At 33.5% G+C, this 24,426-nt stretch overlaps 1 protein-coding gene across 5 annotated transcripts in view; it reads right to left on the bottom strand.

Moving 5' to 3' along the window:
- LOC126817601 (focadhesin) overlaps window positions 1–24,426 on the bottom strand; it is a 310,529-nt gene that overhangs the window by 43,068 nt on the left and 243,035 nt on the right. For all 5 annotated transcript variants that reach the window (XR_008787793.1, XM_050544678.2, XM_050544677.1 and 2 more), the window contains 11 exons: window positions 19,456–19,665; window positions 18,248–18,335; window positions 13,640–13,821; window positions 11,237–11,491; window positions 10,944–11,048; window positions 8,040–8,257; window positions 6,076–6,202; window positions 5,403–5,461; window positions 3,498–3,573; window positions 2,684–2,818; window positions 179–317 (listed from right to left, as the gene is read on the bottom strand). Coding sequence is in view for 4 of the 5 variants with exons in the window: in XM_050544678.2 (XP_050400635.1) it covers window positions 179–317; window positions 2,684–2,818; window positions 3,498–3,573; window positions 5,403–5,461; window positions 6,076–6,202; window positions 8,040–8,257; window positions 10,944–11,048; window positions 11,237–11,491; window positions 13,640–13,821; window positions 18,248–18,335; window positions 19,456–19,665 (1,594 nt within the window). In the remaining variant the exon portion in view is untranslated. The remainder of the gene's footprint in view (window positions 1–178; window positions 318–2,683; window positions 2,819–3,497; window positions 3,574–5,402; window positions 5,462–6,075; window positions 6,203–8,039; window positions 8,258–10,943; window positions 11,049–11,236; window positions 11,492–13,639; window positions 13,822–18,247; window positions 18,336–19,455; window positions 19,666–24,426) is intronic.

Below are 24,426 nucleotides of genomic sequence, written 5' to 3'. Positions count from 1 at the left end.
TCCTTAAGTATAAAAAGTTCAGCTCTTATTATTGGCCAAAAAGTAGGTGTGCAAATTTTTATGGACCTTTGTTAGTGATTTTTCTGAGAAAACTATTGACAGCCAATCCTAACATGTCTAAGTTCATTTTATTTTCAATATTTGTTATCAATTTATATAACATCTATTATTAAGTTACCTTCTAAAATGTCTGGATTTAGACTTTTTAAGATATTCAAATAACAAACAGAAGGTACAGGTATATGAAAATATGGTTCTGTGTCTTGTTCATGGTCTTTGGCTTTTTTCTCTATATCTTTTCTAATTTCTTTTGTTACCTGTAAATATAAATATAAATGAAATGGGTTTTAATTTCTTTCTTATCTGCACCAACCGGGCTAGTGAAGATGGCCATATGCCCTGCAATATGCACTGCAGGTATGGTCTACCCTTATTTTCCAACAAGGGATCTTTACTTTGTTATGAATGGCATATATGGAACCTCAGCTCATTGCAACACTGACAAAGTGAAGCCAGGCTGCCAAACCCATTGGAACTTTCTTGGCCAAAACTAGGATGAAGCCCAGACCTGTTTAATTTGCCAGTGTCATCTTCACTGAGACACTGTGACTCCCAAATACATCTAGTGTTTGTGATATAATTATCACTAACGTTCTAGGGAAAAGAACAAAATAGGGTCATAGAGTGCAAAAAGTTGAGACACTCTCCTTTCTAGAACACCTGATAGCAGTTTCCAGTTGAATACTTCAATTCCACAGGAACATTATGCTTCATATTATGGTGACTATACACCTGTATTTCATTTTGCATTAAGCAGACCAATGTTCTTCTGAAATCGGTTCACATACAATATCATATCATGTTTTATTAACGCAGTCGGTCGCCAAAGTCACACTTTGTTATAAAAAAAATGAGAGTGACAATTAAAATTTCATGTTGGGCAATAAATAAAGTTTAGGGTACTTGCAATTCTTTTTGAGAGATTGAAAAGAAATCTTAAAATTCTAATCGTATTTATCGTTGATCGACCATTACATTGAATGTCAATCACAATCACGTTACGACAGACTATAATTCAATCAACTTGCTGATGATGCAGATCGTGTCAATGAGTAATACTAAAAAATTGTCTTGATTTAATGATTAGTTAATTGATAATTGCCAATGATATATATATAGAGAGAGAGACATGGGGTTTAACGGCCACTCGTCACAGACTGGGTTATTTCAGGACTAACATATGGTTTAATTTTTTTTCAATAATTCGCTTGCACGTAGGGGTCTTTAGCAGTGGGAGGAAACCGGAGGACCTGGAGAAAACCCATGTACAACCGGGGATTCGAAACCACGCCACTTGACTCAATGACAGACCTTATGATACAGCGTGCACGTGCTAACCATTCGGCCATCCAATCCCCCCAATGATATATAGAAAGTATATCTCAAGTTATTATTTACTGTTTACTCCTAATAATTAATCCAATCGGGGATTATTTGATGTTTCATTTTATCTTAAACCAGCGTTTTTTTGTACAATCAGGGGCCATAATCCAAGAAGTTATGGTCTGAAATGCACAAATATCGAAAGGGATTGAGATATTTGTGATATAATGTAACATTTTAAGTTTCATCAAAATCGACTAAAAATTGTGACTTCTAGAGGGTCCACAACCTTGGTATTACATACTTTTACACTATTTGCATACACAGCGCAGCCATTTTGTCAAGCAGTTTTGTTCGATTTTCACGAAATTAGAACTCAACCGTCATTAGGGTGTAACAGTGATACATTTAAATGTTTTTTAAAATCGGATAATAATTATGACCTCTTAGAGGGTCCACAAGCTAAAAATGTGATTTTTCATACAATTCAGGAAGTCAGGTCTGATATGCGCAAATATCAAAAGGAATCAAGTTCTTTTGATTATAATCATACATTTCAAGTTTCATCAAAATCAGACAAAAATTATGACTTCTAAGAGTGTCCACAACCTTGGTATTACATACTTTTACACTATTTGCGTACAAGGAGCGGCCATTTTGTCTAGCACTTTGGGTCAGATTCTTTTTTTTTTTACGAAATTTGAACTCGACCTTCATTGATGTGTAAAGGCGATATATTTAAACGTTTTTTAAAACTGAATATAAATTGTGACTTATAGTGGGTCCACAAGCTAAAAATGCAATTTTTCGATCAATAAGGGGCCATAATCTATGAAGTTACGTTCGAATGTGCAATTATCGAAAGGAACCAAGATCTTTGTGATATAAACATAAATTCAAAGTTTCATCAAAATTGTGGACTCTAGATGGTCCACAACCTTGATATACCATATTTTTTACACTATTTAATGTAAATAATGAAAATATATTGTTCAAAAATACTAAAAGTATTTCATTTCAAAACAGGGCTAATGTATTATATATAAAGAAGGATATTGTAAGTTGTTGTGTTTTGTGTACTGGTAATTGTTTTATAATAGTCCACCTAAGAAAAAACATTGTTCTTTCTTTTCATACATTTTTGGCAGATAAAAATATAGCAGTTGGCGGCAAAAAAATATATGAATATTTTTTTATATAAAAATTGAAAGCCAGTGTGAACCCTGTATGAGAAAATATGATTTCATGTTAATGGTTTTAATGGAATCCCTTAACTATCATAAATCATACCCCAACTTACATTATACGGTAAATGATCTAAATAAAAGTTGTCTAAACTGTAGGAAGCTAAAGCTTGATAAGATGAACCCACAATAATTGGGTTGGTATCTTGACAATACACCCACAACTTCTCCAAGATATTCTTCATGAATTGCTAAATTTTATACAACAGAAACAAGGAAGCAGAATGAAAAACAAAAAAAGAATTATGTAGATATGTCAATGCCGGAACTTGCCAATTTTATAAGTTTGTTTGAAATTAGCTTTAGATTGAAGAAAAATAAATCAATCTTTAAAAGAGAATTTATTTAATTTGTAAGTTGTTTTCTTTAGAAATGAAGAAATGTAATGTTCACATTAAAGGAGGAGTCTCAGATATATTTGATGGAATGAACTTTTTAATTCTGTGTGAAAGACCTATAGAAACTATTAATCTTGTCCTTTTCAAATACTATATACTTGACAAAGTTATAGTGCTACATTATCGTTGCAATTACAAAGTCAATCATACAATTGAACAATGAAATTCTTCAACAAATCATTTCCGAAACTTTGGAATAAGATAAGCAGGCTATTTGTTCATGTATTGGTATTTGATATTCTTCCTTAAGTCCACTTTCATTTATGGTGTCTAACAATATCTAAGACTGCTCCCTGAACTCTATATGGGGTATATATTCATATGAAGTATATGTTCATCATATGAAGTATAATTATGTTCATCATATGAAGTATAATTATGTTCATCATATGAAGTATAATTATGTTCATATGATGGTCATCATATACATAAGCTTATGTAAGATATTAAATAATGGAATAAACTATCATACATCATACTCTGGTGTATTCACATATAAACTGGGTACAAGTCCAAACAAATCACACATTTTTTCTATTATGGCTGGCCTGTAACAGATAAAAGTTAGATTTTATATAAATTATAAAACAAAGTTCACAAAACCCCACAAAATCTTAATCAATTGTTTGATTGACAGTTCATGGGTTGTTTAACATAAAATGTACAATTCACATTTATCTTAATGGATGATCCTTGAATGATGATTTCACATGTTTTGCATCTAGGGTCATAGCATTTCGTTACTGCTGGTACCGATGCGACTAAATCATATTTCGAAGATGTTATTAATCTAGCTAAGTTGGAAGGTTGCTTTAGACTATTGATGACACTTGTCTTTCTCAATATTTTTTCCACCTCAGGGCTATTTTTAAGGATATGGGTGTAATTGTCAATAATGGATTTCCCATTTTCCTGAGATGGATTAAATGTAGCAACTAAAGCAACATTCCTTTTATTTGAGATCGTATGGAGTGTTAATACACTTTGATCGAGTGTTAATACTCTTTGGTTTGCATTATCTATTAATATATCTGGATATTTTTGTTTTAAGAGGAATCCTCTTCAGACATTTATTACCTAATATTATATATAATCCATTGTCATGGAAATCTATAGTTCTAAGAATGTATACATTATTAATATCTGAAGACGCCTATAGAGGGCAGACAGCTAGATTATATGATTTAATGTATGTCAGAATGAAGTAAAGTGGAGAATTTTTTACCTGGGACCATTTTTTATTTATTTATGCATTTATCTAATGAAGGGTTTATAAAGGTTTGTAATACCCTTATAGCTGCATACTATTACGTTTATAGCCAGATTATAGAATTGGTCTATTGGCATTTATTTCAACTGTTTACTTCTATAAACTGAAATCGTACCAGGAAGACAAAGTAACAAGCTTCCTGGTATGTATTATTTATCTAAAAACCTTTTATTATATTTTACTCGTCATCCGTAATCCATTATTCTACTTGCGCGTAAAAATGCATGGCTTGTGTATAATTATTTATACGGTACACATTATACCCACTGAAGATGCTTATTAAAGTTCCGACAGATAGCTTATAATTTGATATATATCCATATATCAGAACAAAGAAGCAAAAGTGGTTAATCTTTTAACTGTACAAACTTTTTTTTTAAAAATGTATTTTAGTACATAAAATACAAAAAGGTACAACTCTCAGTAAATACATGTATATAAATAAAAAAATTTTAAGAAAGACATTGACAACTAATTTCGTGGTTAGTGCTTTCTGTTTGAATATCATCAGGCCAATATTGTTAATAATTATAACAAATATGTAAAACAATTACATAATGTCAAATATATTTAAAGGTTAGACATATTTATCATCAATCTGCTCAAGATACAGATCTGAATTGATTTTTTTTTTTATACTTTCAATGGCCTCCACTCTATACAGATCAGACTGGCACACCAGGGAGATGATTTCGGAGCCCATACATTGGAACTGAATGACATGTATTATATTCAACTGGTTTTTGTTTTTGTTTTCTGTTGCTCTATAGATTTTTTCCGATGATTGCATGCATACCTCAAATATAGCTGGACTAAAACATACCATTACATTGGTTAATCTTCCACATCAAAGACAACGAAATTTATTTAAAATTATAATTTTGTTGAAAAAACCCATGAAATTTGCACTATTAAATTTGTTTGAAAAAGATTGAAATGTGGTTTAATGCCTCATTTACACAATACTATAACCATTTTACAAGCTTATAAATAATTTATTATGGTTCAATCTGTAATGCTAGATCTATATGGAGAGAGAAATTTGCCTGGAGATTAGTGTTTCCACCTGCCCTTCTTTGAAAGCTCATCAAAATACAAGTCTCTAACCTGGTGTCTGTTGATAATTTAACGGCTAATAGAGACCACGCTGACTTAATATCTATAACCTAAAAAATAAAAATATGGACTGCTAAGTAATCTAGCCTTTTCGTAAAAAAATGAAAAAACGGCAATGATCAAAGCGTGATTATTAAAGCTGATCAACGGCTAATTCCAAAGTTATTGTAGTATATGTGAAAAGAAATCATAAGGTTCTTTGATATCAAATGCAATTTCACCTAAAGGACATAAAAGGCATACAGTATTTATTTGTTAAACCTTGTCTCTTGTTAATTTTCTTATTATTAAATTTGTTAAGAAATGAACTATGCTAGATGACGACAGTAATGAAAGATGTCTCAATGTTTTTATACACATGTTCAAAGTGTATATTTCTTAACATGCATCTTCGAATTGGTATCATTATGACTGCATTATGATATTTTTATGAATCCCAACAAATATATTTAGTTTGAATCAATAAATGAGCTGTATTTACGGCACGTTTCAACACAGACATTGATCTTTTTTGCATTGAAAGAGGTAGAGTTAGCACTCACCCCTCCCTCAGAGTGTGTGTTTTATATGTGTTTTTTTATGGTAAAGAGACACCAGTTAATTTTCAAGAAAATAGAAACTTCTACAACTGTACAATGTGTAATAACAGTGGTATTTTCCTTACCTCAGCTTCACACATCATATACAAAGCTTCTAGAGCTAAAGCTGCAGCTGGTGCCATATGAATATCAGAACATTTATTTAGTATATCTGACACAGGTGATAACAAGTCTTCCCCATGTACCTCAGGCCTAAAGAAAATGATATACATGTACTTATATTGAGCAGCCCCAGATATCAACAATCATCTGTGTCATACTCAAAAATACAACAAACGCTTACTACTTAGTTTTTAAGAATAAAACTTAGATTTTAGTAAACATTTACATTCTAGTGAACTTAAATTTGAGTAAACACTTCCACTTAAGTAAACATAGATTTGAGTAAACACTTCCACTTAAGTGAACTTAGATTTAAGTAAACACTTACACTTATGTGAACTTAGGTATTGGAAAACACTTATACTTATGTGAAAGACTGAATTTGAATCCTGGACCCAGGTCTTAATGAATGGATCTTGAAATTAAAGTGAATCCACACCCAAACCCTTTAGCCATCGGTGCTAACATACATATCGATTTATTTAATTGCTGTGATTAAACAGAATTTTGATAGGCTAATAATAGATTCCAAAGAGATATTCTGGAATGTCATGTACACACGACTTGTTGCTCTTTTTCTGATTCAATGAACTAGACAAAATTATCTAATCAGTTCTTCAAGGTATCCTCCACAACCAGTTGCCAAATCAATATTCGTCACAATAACTACATCTATATATCATAAGACGAATGTTGTCTTACCTCATTTGCTATTCTTAAATAAAACAAGCCGAAATACCAAAATAAATAGATGACACATATTAATTAATCAAACATTTATTTTTTTCAAGCAATCAAACTGATTATCAACTATACACTAAGTTTCATCACTCTCTATCAGATAGAATCAAAGTTATCTTGTCCCAAAGCATCGACGAATGAAATCGCTTAGCTCAGCTTGGCTTTAGCTCAAAATGTTGAACAATAAACTCAGTCAAGACATTCACCTAATGAACATCTACATCAATTAAAAGCAGAGTTGTTACGTTCCAAAGTCTTGACCAATCAAATTGCTTATCTCTCCTTAGCCTAAGCAGAAAATTCACATCATCGAACTTAGTCAAGGTAATGATATAATGAATCTATACTCAACTCTCACTTAATTATAACCAAAGTTATCGTGCCCCAAAGCATCAACAGATCAGATTGCTTAGCTCTGCTTACAGTAAGTAGACAATGTTTATCATCGAACTCAATCAAAGCATTCACCTAAAGAATTCCTACACCAAGTTTGAACATTCTGCCTCAATTAGAAAAAGAGTTATTGTGTTTCAAAGCCTTGACCAATAAAATTGCTTATCTCTCTGCTTACCCTGAACAGAAAATGCTCATTATCGAACTTAGTCACGGTAATGATGTGATAAAACTATACACCAAGTGTCCTTTCACTTAATTAGAACTAAAGTTATTGTGTCCCAATGATCAACCAATCAAATTGCTTATCTCTGCTTACCCTAAGCAGAAAACTCTCATCTCTGAACTCCATCAAGCCTTTGACCTAATAAACACCTATGCCAAGTGTGAACATTTTAGCTCAATTAGAATGAGAGTTACTGTGTTCCAAAGTCTCGACCAATCAAATTGCTTATCGCTCTGCTTACCCTTAGCAGAAAATGCTCGTTATCGAACTTAGTCAAGGTATTGATGTAATGAAACTATCACCAAATTTCATCAATCTCGCTTAATAAGTTATCATGTCCCAAAGCACCAACCAATCAAATTGCTTATCTCTGCTTACCCTAAGCAGAAAATGCTCATCTTCGAATTCCATCAAGGCATTGACCTAAAAAAAAAACTACACCAAGTTTGAACATATTAGCTCAATTAGAAGGAGAGCTATTGTGTCCCAAAATGTGTGACAGACAGACAGATGAACCCATTTTAAAAGTCCCCGGTCTATATATCTATTTAAGAATGTAGAATTTACCGTAATTGACAGACATGCCGTATAGCAGATGCTTGAGCGATTATGACATCATCTGAATGTAAACAAGTGTTTGACTTGTCTGTGAGTAACTTCATTAAATGTGGGAAGCATCTGTCTTGAAGTTGCCAAAGTTGTGTCAATAATCGTATAGCCACTGCACGTAACTTAGTTGAGTTGCCAATCATCAGAATGGTCTTCAATATAGGTCCAATACACACCTAAATGTACAGAATAATTAGAGACAAATTAAACTTAAATACAACAAAATATCGTACATAATTCTTACATTCATTCATGATTCCTGTAGTGGTACTGAACAATTCCAAAGCTGTTTTAGGTGGTAAAGATTTCAACTAATCTAGCCTAGCTGCGGTCTGGAAATTAGAAAACTCTTGTCAGGGATACTCTACCACTACAAATGTCTGACAATTACATAGCTCTGTCATGGGTAACCCACCACTAGAAATGTCTGTTAGAGTGTTTTTGTAACACCTGAAGATGTACGGTACACTGCTGTGCGATTCTCATGTGGTACACTTTTGAGCTAATCTAGCCTAGTTGGGGTTCATGGCATTTTGGGCCTGGAATACCACACCCACCACCGGAAACCCGGCAGACTTACATTCTGATGATACCAGATATACATGCATTGATAACATATAGGAAAAAATTGGTACACTTTTCAGCTAGGTTGGCTTACATTCTGATGATACCAGATATACATGCATTGATACCATATAGGACTAGGTTAACCCCCTGGGCTCCCGCTCTAATAGTAACCAATGGCTATACGTACCGAAAAGTAATGTCGTCCATCTTATGTGCCCTTTAATGGATTGTCTTGAGAACTATTCATATATATTCCTTATGCCCAAAGGATGACTATTATTATTTTTGGTGCATGCCCCTTCCCCAGGGGCACAGCAGCACCAGAGTTGTAGAGGGTTCACAAACTATTGTGGACGGATGGACAGGGGCGACGACAATATACGTCCACATGAATATGTGGGCGTATAATTAGAACAATACAATGTATATGCAAAAAGTCACTTTAAATAGACAGGTTTGATGAGTATAGGTCAATTAGAATTAAGTTATCTTAAAATCAACGTGAAAAGTCAACAATTTTGATAATAGCCAATAAAACTTCATCACCACACAGATTTCAAGTGCCAATTAGAAATATAAGCCATCAAATACAGAAGATGGACTTTTTCAGAATTTTAACCTCTGTCCCACATGGCCAAAATTGAAGGTGAAAATGGGTATATGTTGTACATTTTCAGTGTGCATTGAATTTAAGACTGAATATTTGGAAAAGTATATATCCCATCAACTTAGAATCTTTTGTTAATTGATATAAGACAAAATGACATTAACTATGCTAATTTTGGAGTTTGTGTATACAATAGTGACTTTGTCAGAGACTGTGGAAATCCTGAAAATAAAAGTGAATAGTTCATTTGTTCCACATTTTGCTACCTGGTGGCGTGAACAATATGCACTGGACAATGAGTGTGATGATAAATTCATAATCTACACTAAATGTTGTCTTAGATTACAAAGTTAGAGAGTCCTATTCCTATTAGAAATGTGAGTTTAAAGCATCCGAAAACCTGAAAAAAAATTACTGTATTTATGATTCGTTTCCGTACCCTAGTTTCAAATGACCATATCTCAGTGAGTTTCGAACCTAAGAGGTAAAATTTTGGATTTCTTAGTTTAAGGCCATATACTATAACATATATTTTTTATAATATTTTGGGAGGGGGTCATGATCCCACCATTGGTCCAGTTGATATGGAATGACCCACACTGCCAGTCTTCATAAGCCAAGTCTGTGCAGAAAAGTTGGTCGCTAAACCCCACTTCATTTCTTATCTTACATCTCTTTATCATAGGTGATGCTTCAATTATCAACTGAATTTTTATAGACATGAAAAAGCCATTAAACAATATACATGTTCTGGTTCTATTAGTAAAGTGCACAGGGATCAACATATATATACATGTACCACAAAAGTGATTAACTAATTCTTTCTTCCAGGCACTGACAATGTCATTGTACTTTTTTTTACAGTGAACATTAAAAAAAAATAACAAAAAAAAAAACTGCCAATCACATTAGCTGACATTAAAGAATGCCATATCTAAACTGTACTTAAATGTACTAATCTCTATCTGCGTCAGATTCATATCCTGCATGTACTCCCTCTCATGTGATATATAAACATATTTCAAAATGAGTTTTGGTTATTATTTGATCCCGTCAAAAAGTTATAAAATCAAAAGACCATTTAGTCCCGAAAGGATAGAAACAAATAATCTGAAGTAAAACAGAACATTTTTAATCAAAATAAAACACGTTGAAAAGTTCTAAGCCTATCTGTGAATGTTTTCTTGAATGGTTGCTGTTGATGGCCTTCCAGCTTAAAATTCTGCAGCCCATTTGCTTACTGTGGAAAAAGAAGGGGCATTATCCCCTAAAGTGGAGACCATGTCGGCATGGACCTGTGTTGGGGTTAGTCCTTTCAGTTGCAGGTAATTGATGACTGCCCTGTAGCCAGTTTTGTCCATTTCTGGAGATGATTTTGATGGGTAGGTTCAAAAGATGGTCTGGTACGAAGACAGTAATAAAACTACAGTTGCCGTTCTTAAGTCTCTGATTCATTCAATGATTGTACTTGTTGGTGGCAAAAATTTGTTTCAACTCAATTGATCTATCCTTTTCAGACTTAGAACTTTTTAGTCAGCCCTTGTATTAACTAAATAAAACAAATTTTGGAGAAGAAACCTTTTGACAATTCATATACCCCACTTCAAAGACAATTAAATCCATAACTGTGTTTTTATTATTAAAGGTCTTGATCATATTTCATAAAACAGGTCATTTCCTATAAGTACCTTGTGTCTAGCCATGGCTGGTATGTGGTCCAATATTATCAATCTCATCTCTGCATCCTTCTCTTTACCGATCTGATACAGCAACAATGGTAAAAAGTTGGCAGACTGAAATATAGACAATGTATCGTATAGCAATTTAACCACAGAATAATACCGCATAAAACTATAAATAAATCAGATATTATCCGAATTAAAATAATATAAAATCTAATATAAACAGGGTAGGTGTTTTTATTAAGTGTCATATAACGGTAGTATAAATAATGAACATATAATAAGTGTATTACAAGTACCTGAGTATTATCTTTCTTGGCAATTTCCACCAACAGTGTAAGACTTAACTGTATGCATGTCTGATCGCTGGATGTCACTATCAGTGCACATACCATATTTGATAGTGTTAAAGGTACAGATTTAAGGTTAGTTAAATAATCTTTCACATTCTGAAGCCAATCAACAGCAGCTTTTACATCTTTAGTAAAATCATGTGCAAGATTAACATACATATTATAAACTCTACTGTCACCATTTAAATACTGACAAGGTACCTGGAAATATAGAAATTCATCCAAAAAGTTGACTACTCAAATGTTCGTACAAAACCGAATTAATTACAGGACATGAATTAAGGTATTTTGTATTACTAGATATAGTATATAATTACTTCCTTAAAAAGTGCAGGACTGAGAACATGGCAAGGAGAAGCATCTAATCGATCGGATGGGGCAAACAAACCAAGGTCCAGTGTACACCTTGGGCGTGCACGTAAAATAACCCTTGACAGTTGGAATTCAATTGCTGACAAGGAAAAAGTCTCCTCTCAACCCACCCGAACAAAACAAAGCTAACCGATAGGGGTTGGTACAAAAGTCTGAATTTTGTGTAATTCCATAATTTATTTTTTACTGAATTTTGGCTTTGTTGATTTTAAAGGGACAATAAAACTCTTGCTGGCTTGACAGCTCCAGAAAATAAAAAATAGCCTTATTCTAAGTACTAGATGTGTAAGTGTCTTACCTGTTGTGTAAATTATCTATTAAATCCTATTTTACTTGTCCAGAGCGTTCAAAAATATTTTTAAATCCAAGTCACATTTGAAAAGCTTTACGTCAGGCTTTTCAAATCATTTAGTTGAATTTTTCCAGTTTTTTTAAATTAGGTGTGTTAAGATGAAATTTGTATCATCAATTGGAATATTGTAAAATAGTACAATTTGTTGACCAGAATAAAGATTGGGACATATTATTCAGTTACAACAAGAGTGGTATTGAGCCTTTAAACCAATTAAAATTCCATAAAATTATTCATTGTAACATTTGATGTGGTCGGCAGGGGGCGTGTATTACGTCGGTAATACTCTCAAAAGCGGATGTTGATTATTATTATCATTAGAATTTTAATGTTGGAAGATAAACAGACTATCAAAGTGTACAACCACTATCAAATCTCACTTGAAATGAGTATGTGCATCATAGGTTTAATAATACAAATAAACAGACACTTTGTTTAAATTTGTGAGGTTCAAATCAACTATATTCAGTCTAAAATATGAATTATGAAACCAACAATTTCTTAACATTATCTTAAACATTGACAGAAACAATCTGCATAATTGTCAAGAAAACCTGAATCTATCACATAACTTCCAATAATCTTGTTTGATATTAAACAGATAATAGTCATTTTTTCATTTATAGTTTAAATCGACACAACAACATGTATAATATACAACAAAGTTATTATCAGAAAACCTTTTCTGTTCAACATATTTCATATTATGAAAAGACCTCCCAAAATTATGGTAATTGTTTTTAAATTTCATTTCCAAATTTGAATGTGATGGGAAATGTGCATTTATGACATTAAACCAATTTATATAGGCAAAAATAAGAATCAATCATCAGCATCCCACACATTTGGACATGTTTTGGAAGATACATAAAATGTTCTTCATCAATCTCAGTCAATGCATTCTCCTAATATTAAACACCCAAACCAAGTTTGAGCATTCCAGCTTATAATTGGACGAAGCAGAATCATTGTGTTCTAATAACAGACAGGCCTTCAGATACACAGACTAACAAACTCATTTTAATAGTCCCCTTTAAAACATAAATTGTTTATGCCAGAAAGCTATGGGGTAGACTCTTTGGTTCACTTACACCAGAAGTCCCCGAACTATGTCAATGTTTGTTAACACATGTATATATACATAATAGAGTTAACGATTGACTTGAGACAGTTTCTGAACATCTAAATAAGATGAGAATATATTATATTTTGATAGAGATAAATGGAATGATTTATGACTGATAATGTCTACTTGTCTGATGAGCAACCATCAAGTATATATATGGCTATAGTCACTGCCATCAGTGATATCTACCTATATATGGCATTAGAAATCATCGTAACATTTGGGGTTTATGGATGTCCAGCTATTACAGTCAGAGAAATAATGTGATCTATAAACCAAGTAATAACCACAGCCACAGATTAGGTACAATACTTGTATCCATAAAATCTTAGTATACTGCAATGTATCCATGAAAGTATGAATGAATAACATGGGGTTGAACGTCCAAATGAAGAAAGGAATTCATGAAAGAGAACTAATGAATTCTACAATCTATATTTTGCCTAGTTTTATAATATCTGAAATAAGGAAATTAGTAAAAATCAATATGAAGCAATACCTCATGACCTTCTGGGATATTTTGTACTGGTAGTTCCACAATCAATGTTAAAACATTTGATGCCAAGTTTTGAATATGATTTGAGTTGCTTTGTTCTGTAGGTGATGACAATAGCTGTAATACTGGTAGTACTAACATTCCTCTAACAATATAACAAATATCTTTCTCTATGATTGTTTTACCTGAAGAAAGAAAAATATACATAAACCAGAAATTTAATTCATACAATTATGAACGAGCAGTTATCAAGCAGATCAATCTCGTCTTTATCACAAAGTCAGACAGCCATTCCAATCAAAAGTACACCAACAGATTGATATAGGTGACACCAATATACCAGGTTCAAACTTTAATGCACCTCCTAAGAACTCAGCATTCCTCTTGAATAAGAAAAGTTCAAGGATTATCAGTGGTAACTTCAGTATTTTCAATAAAATATATCAAACCCCCTGTTACACTTTGCCAACATGAACAACATCAAAAAGAATAGGTAAAATATTATCTTTCGGAAGAAATCTGCTTGTCACCCATTTTGAATACATAGTGGGTTGTTGAAACTTGATACAAAATTCATCTCATATTTTTGGGCATCCCCAATATTTCAACCAACTGTATATTGTGTGCTGTAAGAGTCCAATTTGATGTTATTAAGAAATTGTGGTACATCTGACAAATTATCATAGTGTTATTACATATTAGAGAATATATTGCATATTTGGTATATATCCATACAACATAAATTAAACTGAGTGACTTTCTTTATGCATCTTCAATCTATAAGGGATAATGACTTTGTAATCTCCTATAACCTAGATAGCAGAAGAATTTACAATCATGATTACTATTCATGTGCCTTTTACACATGCATGTTTTAATAACTATTTATTGAAATTACACATGATTCAGCATTTCTCTTAAAGGGATCCAGGACCTTTAAGATCTTAGTGAACCAACATTGCTTCATTTGGATATTTGTAATTTCCTTCACAAAAGACCATGGTCTTAGAAATAAAAAGAGAGAGAGAAATAGGGTTTCACGTCCACTCGACACAAACTAAGTCATTTCGGGACTAACATATGGTTCAATTTTATTTCAATAATTCACTTGCGCGTAGGAGTCTTTAGCAGTGGGAGGAAACCGGAGGAACCAGAGAAAACCCACGAGGTTGGACAGGCGACCCTACTCCTTGTCACGTACAACCGGGGATTCGAAACCACCCCAGTTGACTCAATGACAGGCTTTATGATATAGTGCGCACGTGCTAACCATTCAGCCATCCACCCCCCCTCCCTAGAAATAAAAGCCTTAAAAACTTGCATTATGATATAAATACCAAGTGATCAAGGAGCCTTGAAGTTTTAACCAAAAGATTTGGTTTGACAACCTAACAGAAGCACCTATATAGTGATTACACATAGGAAATAAAATTCTATTTTATATTTAGTTTTGTTTTTTGGTGACACTTAAAGTAAGAGAATAATGGGTTTAACTTTCACTAACATATGGTACAATTTAAATTCACTTGCGTGTAGGAGGTCATTAGCAATGAGAGGAAACCAGAAAAACTGGAGAAAACCTCAAGTGTGGGATAAAACCATGCCACACAACTCAATGATAGACCTTATGATCTAAGCCACATGCATTACAGCATTCGGCCAAACGCCCCACCTCCTGCCAACATATAATAGATATTCTGACCAGGATGATTTGCCTATGATCCATGACTGCCACCATACATCTATTGATATAAAGTTTCACTCACATAATAAGAATCTACGGTACTTAAAATCATGGAGGTTGGAGAATTAACATTTCTTGACAAATCAAAAATATGATTTACTATTTACTACTAAACAAGTTTGTAGCGGAAATGAAAGAAATGTAAATGGTTGACAACAGAAAGAAAGGAGTCAATAGTTGAATCGTTCAATGGCTGATCCACTTCCATGATGGCTACAACATACATCAAAGTGACATCTGCTAATTACTAGAATACATTGAAGAGATTTACTGGAAGTTGATGTCAAACATTTGTAGTGTAATTGTTACAATGTTATAACTTTTTCTTTCGAGCTTAATTTTTTTGGTCAACATTCTTATGATCCTTGTTTCATTTCCGTACTTTGAACAGACTATACTTAATTCTTTACTTCCCAGTCTATCTCATTTCTAGCCACTTCTACATTTCCTCTAAGGTTACAGTTCAATAGTAAGTAATGTCACTGGACAGAATGTATTTGAAAATGTGTGTCTTACAGCTCTTAATAACCATCAATAAGTGTCTGATCATCTAACATGGCAAAGCCATAAAAACACTTCTAGAAAACGAAAGCATTCAGTATACTTGGTTTTGATCTGAATTTAACTTTGAACTTCTAACACCTATATAATGCCATGGGCTCACCAAAACAAATTACATTATCTTATTATAGAGATTTTTAAGACCAAACTATTCTGATGGTGATCCTTACATCTGAAATACTGGTATCGATTGTATTAGATGTTGTTGTTCTGCAATTAGAATAGATGTAAATATTGTTGAATGAGCAGAATATAAGCAGAACATTAAAAAAAATGATTTGTAACAAGTTTCGTTATTGGTGTGATGGGTTTGTTTATTGCTCCTAAGTTGCTTTCAAATAAATGAAATGATATGGTGTTTAACATCAAATAACTGGACACTTTTCAATGCACCACTGACAATGTGTGCTTTTAAGTAAATGAAATGAAATGAGGTCTAATGTACTTCTTTTCTGCACTAATCAGATAGTCATATGTGTTGCAGTGTGCTAGTATAAGGGTGCTTTCAAGAAACTTGCATGTCTAATACAAAGAATTGAAATGCAGTGAAGTGCAGTAATATATTTTGGATATCTTTTATAATTGTTTCTGTAAAAATCAATTTAAACAGCAACTAGTTGTCGTCATCATCCATAATGAACTCTATCCTACATTAAGTTCCCAGGCTTTATAAACACATAAACTGATTTGCAATAGAGAATTATGAAAGTTATTGTCTTGATCAACCAGCTGAACACTACTACTAAAATCTGTCCTGGAACATGTTTAGAAGCTTTTTTAAGTAAAAATGTAAGAAATGAAATAACCTGTTTTTATGTCATAGCAAGCAGACAACTGGAACACAATAGAATCAACCATACTGCTCAGGGCTCACACTGGCTTTTGATTTTTTTCCGCCAAAATGGATGATAATTTTTATATAAAAAAAAATGTTCATGATGCTTACAATATACCCGTCGTTAACTTTTAGAGCACTTTGGCGACAGTAATATGACATAAATGGCAAATTTTTTTCTCACTCAAGAATCGTCACTTTTCAACTCTTTCTTACGTTTTCAACCAGTTGTGATATTATAATTTGAAATAATGATATTGAATAGGCATGCCTGTATTTTTCCATGATAGATATGAAGCCACTGTAAACGAATTCAGCTATCAAAATATTTAATTCTCTTTGCAAGGAACTGTCCGCCATTTTGTTTACATGTTATCATTTTTTTAAGACGACACGAAACATCAAATAATCACCGCTTGGATTAATCATTAGGAGTAAATTGTGACTTGACACAATTATCAATCAACTAATCATTAATCCAAGACAACTGATAGTATTACTCATTGACGCGATCCGGATTATCGGCCAGTTGATTAATTTATAGTATCCCGCGATCAACCTCAATAATGATTAATCCAGGATAAATACGATTAGAATTTTAAGATTTTTCCACCAGTTCTCAAAAAGAATCGCCAGTACCGCAAAACATTATCGCCAAAATCAAATTTTAATCGCCAATTTCATATTTTTATCGCAAATTGTGACTTTGGCGACCAACAGCATGAGCCCTGATACTGCTAAATAAAATGAATGATTAGTCGTAACAAAATCATTGTATCCCCAAGGTCTTATTTTATGTAATTTGAATAAACCAAATTGTATTGTGGATTTATATTTGAAAGAAAATATTGTTTCAAGTAAAAGGTGTACAAAATAACAAAAGATCATGGATATGTCAAACTGTTTCTGTTGGTAATGTGGAAATGATTGTATAGCTTGCACAAACACTCTCTATTAAAAAGATTGAATGCCATGAAATTAATCTTTTTAATTATCTAAAGTGAAATCAAAGGCATTTACATGTAACAACATAATGATAACAGGCAATACAAAATTCAACCTACATATAAAAATTGGGAGCAAATGCTTTGCTAAATTAACCTTGTAATTATATATTTAATCCTGTTTTTAAGATATCAATGATCAATAACCATCATTGTGTACATTATATGATGGTATTAGGAAGTCTGTAGGTTAAAGAGTTAAACCTACATTCTGATAATTCAATTATTAATTGTAATAGAATACAATAACTTTAATCTATCTTGACCTGACCAGCAATTGTCCCCAAGTAATTAGACCTCAAATCATGTATAATTTCCATCACCTTCATATCATTCATTAATCTATCTTATATCTTATTAAGATAGAATAATGATTCTTAGTCTGTGGAAAGATCCTAGATGTATTAACAACATAATAATTTAATTAGATTTAACCTGCATGTAGATGTGATTAAATGAATACTTACATATAAGTAGAACATTGGCTGTTATATCAGGTCCAATTAACATAAGTAAGTCGGCTAATATAATTAAACAGTTTTCCTTGAAGGGAATCTATAAAATATAAGAGAAAATTAATATGCTAGTAATTAAAATCCGTATTTCTTGAAGTATCATTTGAAATTCTTTAAACCAATGAATGGCTGTACTGAAATGGGTAGACTGACAAAACAAGAGATAATTGTAGTAAAGGAAAGTTTTAGATTCAAGTACGTCTAACAGATTACATTCATTAAGGGGGGCAAATTGAAAATAATCCATTAAAAACTACACAGCCAATGCTTCACACCAAATTTAAAATAAATCAGTTGAAAACTTTGCGTCTATTGAGGACACAAAGTTTTAGAAAAATCGGGTAACTCCTCTCTTAACCCTGGTTTGCCCCACCATATGTGTAAAAAATCTTTTAAAATCTTTAGACTCTATCATGTTAACAACTTTACGGAAAAGGGGTGATAACTTCACACCAGATTTTTAAAAATATAGCCACGCAAATCCTGGAAACATGCCTACACAGCAGTTACATCTAAAAAAAAAAAAAAGACTACAATAGACAGTAGCTTATAAGAAAGGATTACTGAGATGCTGAATCTCCAGGATGGAATGTCGTGGGAAATCGATAGAATTCATCTTCTTACGACCCCAATGCTTCAAACCAAAGTTGAAAAAATATCTGTTAAAAAATGTAGCATCTATCACGTTAATGAGAAGATTTTTGACGGCGTGACAACCGCTGCAATGACGACATATTACACCAACACTGAATGTGAATGTATGAAAATGCTTTGATACTTTGTGGGAATATTCATTAGGATGTTCTTTGAATAATTTAAAACTTTTAAAATAGAATTGCTCATTCGTTCACAATGGCATTGAAACTGCAGTTGTTGCTCTCTACTTCACTCGGTAACAGATCTCCTGTATTTGCATCATATCCAGAACTTGCATTGAAAGGTTACTGATCAGCCATAGAAAAGATATTTACTTCAAAATCTCTTATGTCAAATCAGTGGATTGCAACATTGTTCTGTAAGTTGAGCTTTAACAATTTCCAGTCTTTGGGACCACAACTCTATTGATACAAAGAATTCACTGCACTAACAGCTGTCCAGAAAAAACTTTAAGATCATTAGATACTTTTGGATTATGGGCTAAAAAAATTAGAAAACCTTACTGATTTGTGCTTTTCCAAAAGGTTCAATATTTCTTGTAACAGACTTGTAATGTTGAGATTTTTCTTCAGGCAGGGATGTAAGAGTGATATGCAGAATGGCAGTAATGGTCCAACCACATTATCTGTTTTAAAGCTTGGTCTACTGCTCATTACATGTAATAATTGTGTTAGGAATTGTAGACATCGTCCCAAATCTTCTGTTGATTTTGTCTGTAGGGTAAAAGAAGCTTTTTTGTTGGTAAATTAAACATTTCATGTTATATACTTTTAAAGGTGAATATATGTTTTCAGGTATAAAACAACTTTCATTGATACACCCAGAATACACAGAATGCAGTATTAGGTAAAAGATATGTGTTTAAAAATAGCATTGTCAAGCCTTCTTTCAAGATGAGAGGCAATAATTCTGCAATAACTGTTTAAGTTTTGCTCTGAATTTCGATTCAGTTTCAAATTCAACCAACTAAATAGGCCTTTTCCCATACCTTGGCAGAAAAAAAAATGTCAAAAACTTTATAACCAGTAAGGAATTTACAAGGTTCAGGCAACAATGGCAATGGCTTGGTAAAAAAAAAATTGAGTAACTCCACAGAATTCCTTCTTAGCACTAGCCAAACGATGGCATTAAGCTTGGAAAAAAACATGGACTGGATTGACAACAATACATGCTTATTATGGGAAACATGTTTTTTTTTTTTACACAATCACTGAGTATTTATTTATGTTCGAGCTTAATCAGATCATCTGTTAATCTACAAAAAGTATTCTAATGTGTCCTCTTGTTAATGTAGATTGTATGTTGTTGTCACACTCTCTGACTCTTGTAATCAATCCAGAGGAAAGTTTGTTTTTTCATTTCAAAGTCACACACCAATTATTTTCAGAGTAATTGACCTTTATTAAAAGCTTGAAATAGGATGTTCAAACTGTCTGGGATTGATTGATTAGTAATAAAAATGAACACTATCAAAAGGGTCCAGCATTATTTATTTTCAGGGTTGTCATCGAAACAATATAATCACTCTACAGGTAAGAACTGTTATAGATTTTCCTTTTTAAAGTTTCAGAGAATCTGGAAAATTTCTTCTGAGCACAGCAAATTGAAGCATTTATTTGGCGACAAATTTTGTAAACAGATCAAACAACCAGGCTGCGGATGGACATGTATTTCATTGCCATGCAACCTATCTTTTATCTGACCAGGTAAAACTATATTATTGACATAACACAGAATAATTAATGAATTACTACAAACTGTCAACTGTCAGAACCTGCTTTGTTCCAACACTGGATCAGTAACTGTACTCAACTGTCAGGGAGCCACTCTGGCTCGGTGAGTAAGGCACTTACTAATTAACCAGGTGGTTCCAAATCGTTCTCAGTGTTTGCTGCTGAGAAAATTCTTCAGGATTTTCCAGTCTGGTTTCTTTCCCTTTGACAGTTGTACAAGATGACAGGCCTAGGAAAGATCAGCGTTTGGTCAATCGGATGGAAATTAAAACTAAGTTCCTGTGTACACATTGCTACACAGAAAAGAACTCAAATTCGAAACAGAGAAGGCGGAAATGCACATGGCCATGCATTATTTCCCTTAATGAACACTACATGGTGTATGGCCATCTTCATTTGCCCAACTGATGCAGAACAGTAGGAAATCAAATTTCTCATCATGTCGTTTTACAATTAGGGTGGTGTGATTCATATTTGCGCCTGCATTAATATTTATATGTTTTTAATTATAAATTTATCTTTCTCAGTAGTTTTATTATACATCCCAAACAATGCCTATATATACTCAGCCAAATTAAAAACTTGACACTGATGAATTTCAACAAATTTTTTTTTCTGGTAAGTCAAATAAATTTTAAAGTGTTTCTAATGATAGTAAGTAGTAAGAAGCCTTTAATTTCATAAAATTGTAAAGTCACATGGATCACGTGACTTTTGAGCATATAAAGATGAAAAACATGTGCAAACACAAACTCGTGAGGTCAATCGATACAAGTTTGCTTAAACTGAACACGCACACGTAACTTGAACTGGAAAAACAAATTAAAATTGTTATTTTCATCTTTGTTAGAAAATGCCGCGCCTTTCTAATGTAGAACGTCTACGTGCTATAGGTAGGCTGGTCAGTCTGTGGTCACTGTTGCAAGAGCCTTTAATTGTTCACGCCAGACAATAATTAATCTTAGAATGAGAGTGCTTCAAACTGGAACTATTGCCGACCGCCCAAGGGCGGGAGCGCCATGTGTGATGTCACTCCAGGAAGATCAAGCAATACGATTACGTCATCTTAGAAACAGATTTGTCCCTGCAACCTCCACAAGTAGAGAGATGTTTGGTGGAAGGGTAACTGCACAAACTGTTCGAAATCGCTTGCAGGCTGCTGGTCTCCAAGCTCAGAGGCCCTATAATGGACCAATATTGACAACTCTTCATCGCCGTAACGGACTTGTGTGGGCCACAAGACACATAAGATTTACTCAAAGACAGTGGAATTCGGTTGTCTTTAGTGACGAATCTCGATTCACTTTGAGATTTGCTGATGGAAGGGCCCGAGTGTACCGCAGACGAGGTGAACGTTACGCTCAAGTATGCGTCAGAGAAGTTGACCGATTTGTTGGCGGCAGCGTCATGGTTTGGGGTTCTTTTTGTACACATGGATGTTCTCTACTTGTTGTTGTCCAAGGGAACTTAAATGCTGTCCAGTACAGGGATCAGATTTTGCAGCCTGTTCTTCCATTTATGCAGAGACATAGGCCTGGACTAACGTTTCAACAAGACAATGCTCGACCCCATACAGCAATTGCTACCCAGAATTTTTTAAGAAATGCCGGTGTCCAAGTCCTGGATTGGCCGTCGCTTAGCCCCTACCTTAATTCCATTGAACACATCTGGGACGAACTGGGTCGATGTGTTCGTCAGCAAGTGAATCCACCACTGACGTTGCAGGACCTTCAACATGCTCTTGCTGAGCAGTGGCGACGTCTTCCTGGGGTAGTGTTTACTAATGTTCTGAGATCCACGAGAAGACGTTGTGTGGCAGAACGAGATGCTAGAGGAGGCCACAACCGTTACTAAACACTTTATTCCGATTGTTCTCTAAATCTGTGAATTTCATTTTGGGGGGTACTGTGACATCACGAACGTTATCAATGTCAAGGAATTTCGGCGAGACGTATTCTTGCTTTCTGTTGATGTCAAGGTCGTCTGTGCACAACTTAACACTAAAATAGTTGCCTTAAACCAAATATTAAAAATCTAGTCCCAAAAATCCCGAGTGTCAAGTTTTTAATTTGGCTGAGTATACTTAAGCTCTCAAGTGTAATTAATTTTTCTAAAATGCAAATGGACTAGGTGGATATCCCAGTCCAAGATTTTCACTGACAATTGAAAAGCAAAAATCCCAAAAGAAATCCCTGTAAGTGATTGGTATGAAAAATGAAAGCCCTGGTATTCTAATGTATTGGATCGTTACAATGAATTACAGAGTGCTGGAACTCCAACGGGTGCTGTTACATTTCGTAAAAAAAATTGTCTGTGCTGTAACATCCCTTACGGCCAAGAATCAAATTGAGAAAATACTAAGCATATCATTAAAAACAAAGTTAGGCCAACCACACCACTTGAACTAGATGCTGCTGTCACCATGATCAATGTTAATTATCATTCTAATCATACTAGTGGAACCTGATGTCCATGTCACCATAGCCCATATTATTTATTATGCTACCATATTAGCTGAACCAAAAGTATATAAGGTAAAATAATGAAATGTGTGTTAATGATTGGTCTGCACACTCCATCCAATTGACATACAAAAATTCAAAAATTAATATCTCACCAATAAGAATCTAGGAGGTAGTTCTGATGAAGTGGCTGCGTAGGTCGTTATATAACGTCCTGGACAACTGCCACTCACTGTTTGTAGGGCGTAATATAACGCCTTGGAGGTATTTTCCCCAACCTATTCTTAGAACATTGTTCGTCACTTGGGGTATCCCTTGGAAATTCCCCCATGATCGCAGCATGTGTAGGACGTTATATTACGTCCTAGACAACTGCCACTCACTGTGTGTAGGGCATAATATAATTCCTTGGAGGTATTTTCCCCAACCTATTCTTAGAACATAGTACATAGTTCTTCGTCACTTAATTAATTACACAATAGGGGGTAGTTAACGTTTTAAAAACGTCACGCTTAACAGGTTAATGCTTGTAACTATAGACAGTGTAAATTATGTACAGTTTACGATGAAGCCCACACTTTTAATAGCTCCGTTACTGGTAAATGCTACCATATTTATTGATTTGCAATTACTACAAATTACAGACAGTATGTTGGAGAAACAAGTTGATAATGTAAAACAAGGTTTAGTAATCATAGATCTATAGGAAATTGTGAAAATGCACACAAACTGTTCATCAACATTTTAAGCAAAATCCATGTAAGGATTTTGGATATAGAGTACAAGCAATTTAAAAAAAATTTCCAGCTCAGGCCACCTCACTAACGGCAAGATTTATCCTGTTGTAACACAAAAGAGGAAACTTGGATAACTAAATTACAAATCATTTTCCCACATCGTCTCAATGATAGATTTAAAAACATTGATTATAATAACCGTGATGAAAATACTTTGATTACAAGAAATTGTTATAAGAAACTTGATCATAATTTTCAAAATAAAAAACATTCTATAAAAAAAATGTTTGAGGCTGTCTCGCTCCTCCAATTTTAGATTAAATCAAAATATGGCTGAACCGTTCTAATCTATTCAATGTCGGAGAAATCGGATGCCATCAAGAGTTGATTATGGCCTGAATCTAATTAATAATTTAGAAAACATTTCAGGCCTAAACAAAGACCTGCAACAGGTAAATTTAGCTCTTGCATAATGTGTGTTTAATGAACGTTTTCTTTCTCAATATTACGATGTTATAATCGATTTGATAAATAGTAAATTT

The sequence above is a fragment of the Patella vulgata genome, chromosome 4 (assembly GCF_932274485.2).
Source record: "Patella vulgata chromosome 4, xgPatVulg1.2, whole genome shotgun sequence".
NCBI lineage: Eukaryota > Metazoa > Mollusca > Gastropoda > Patellidae > Patella > Patella vulgata.
Note: the sequence above shows the minus strand (reverse complement) of the source record. Positions and strands in the feature narration are given on the sequence as shown.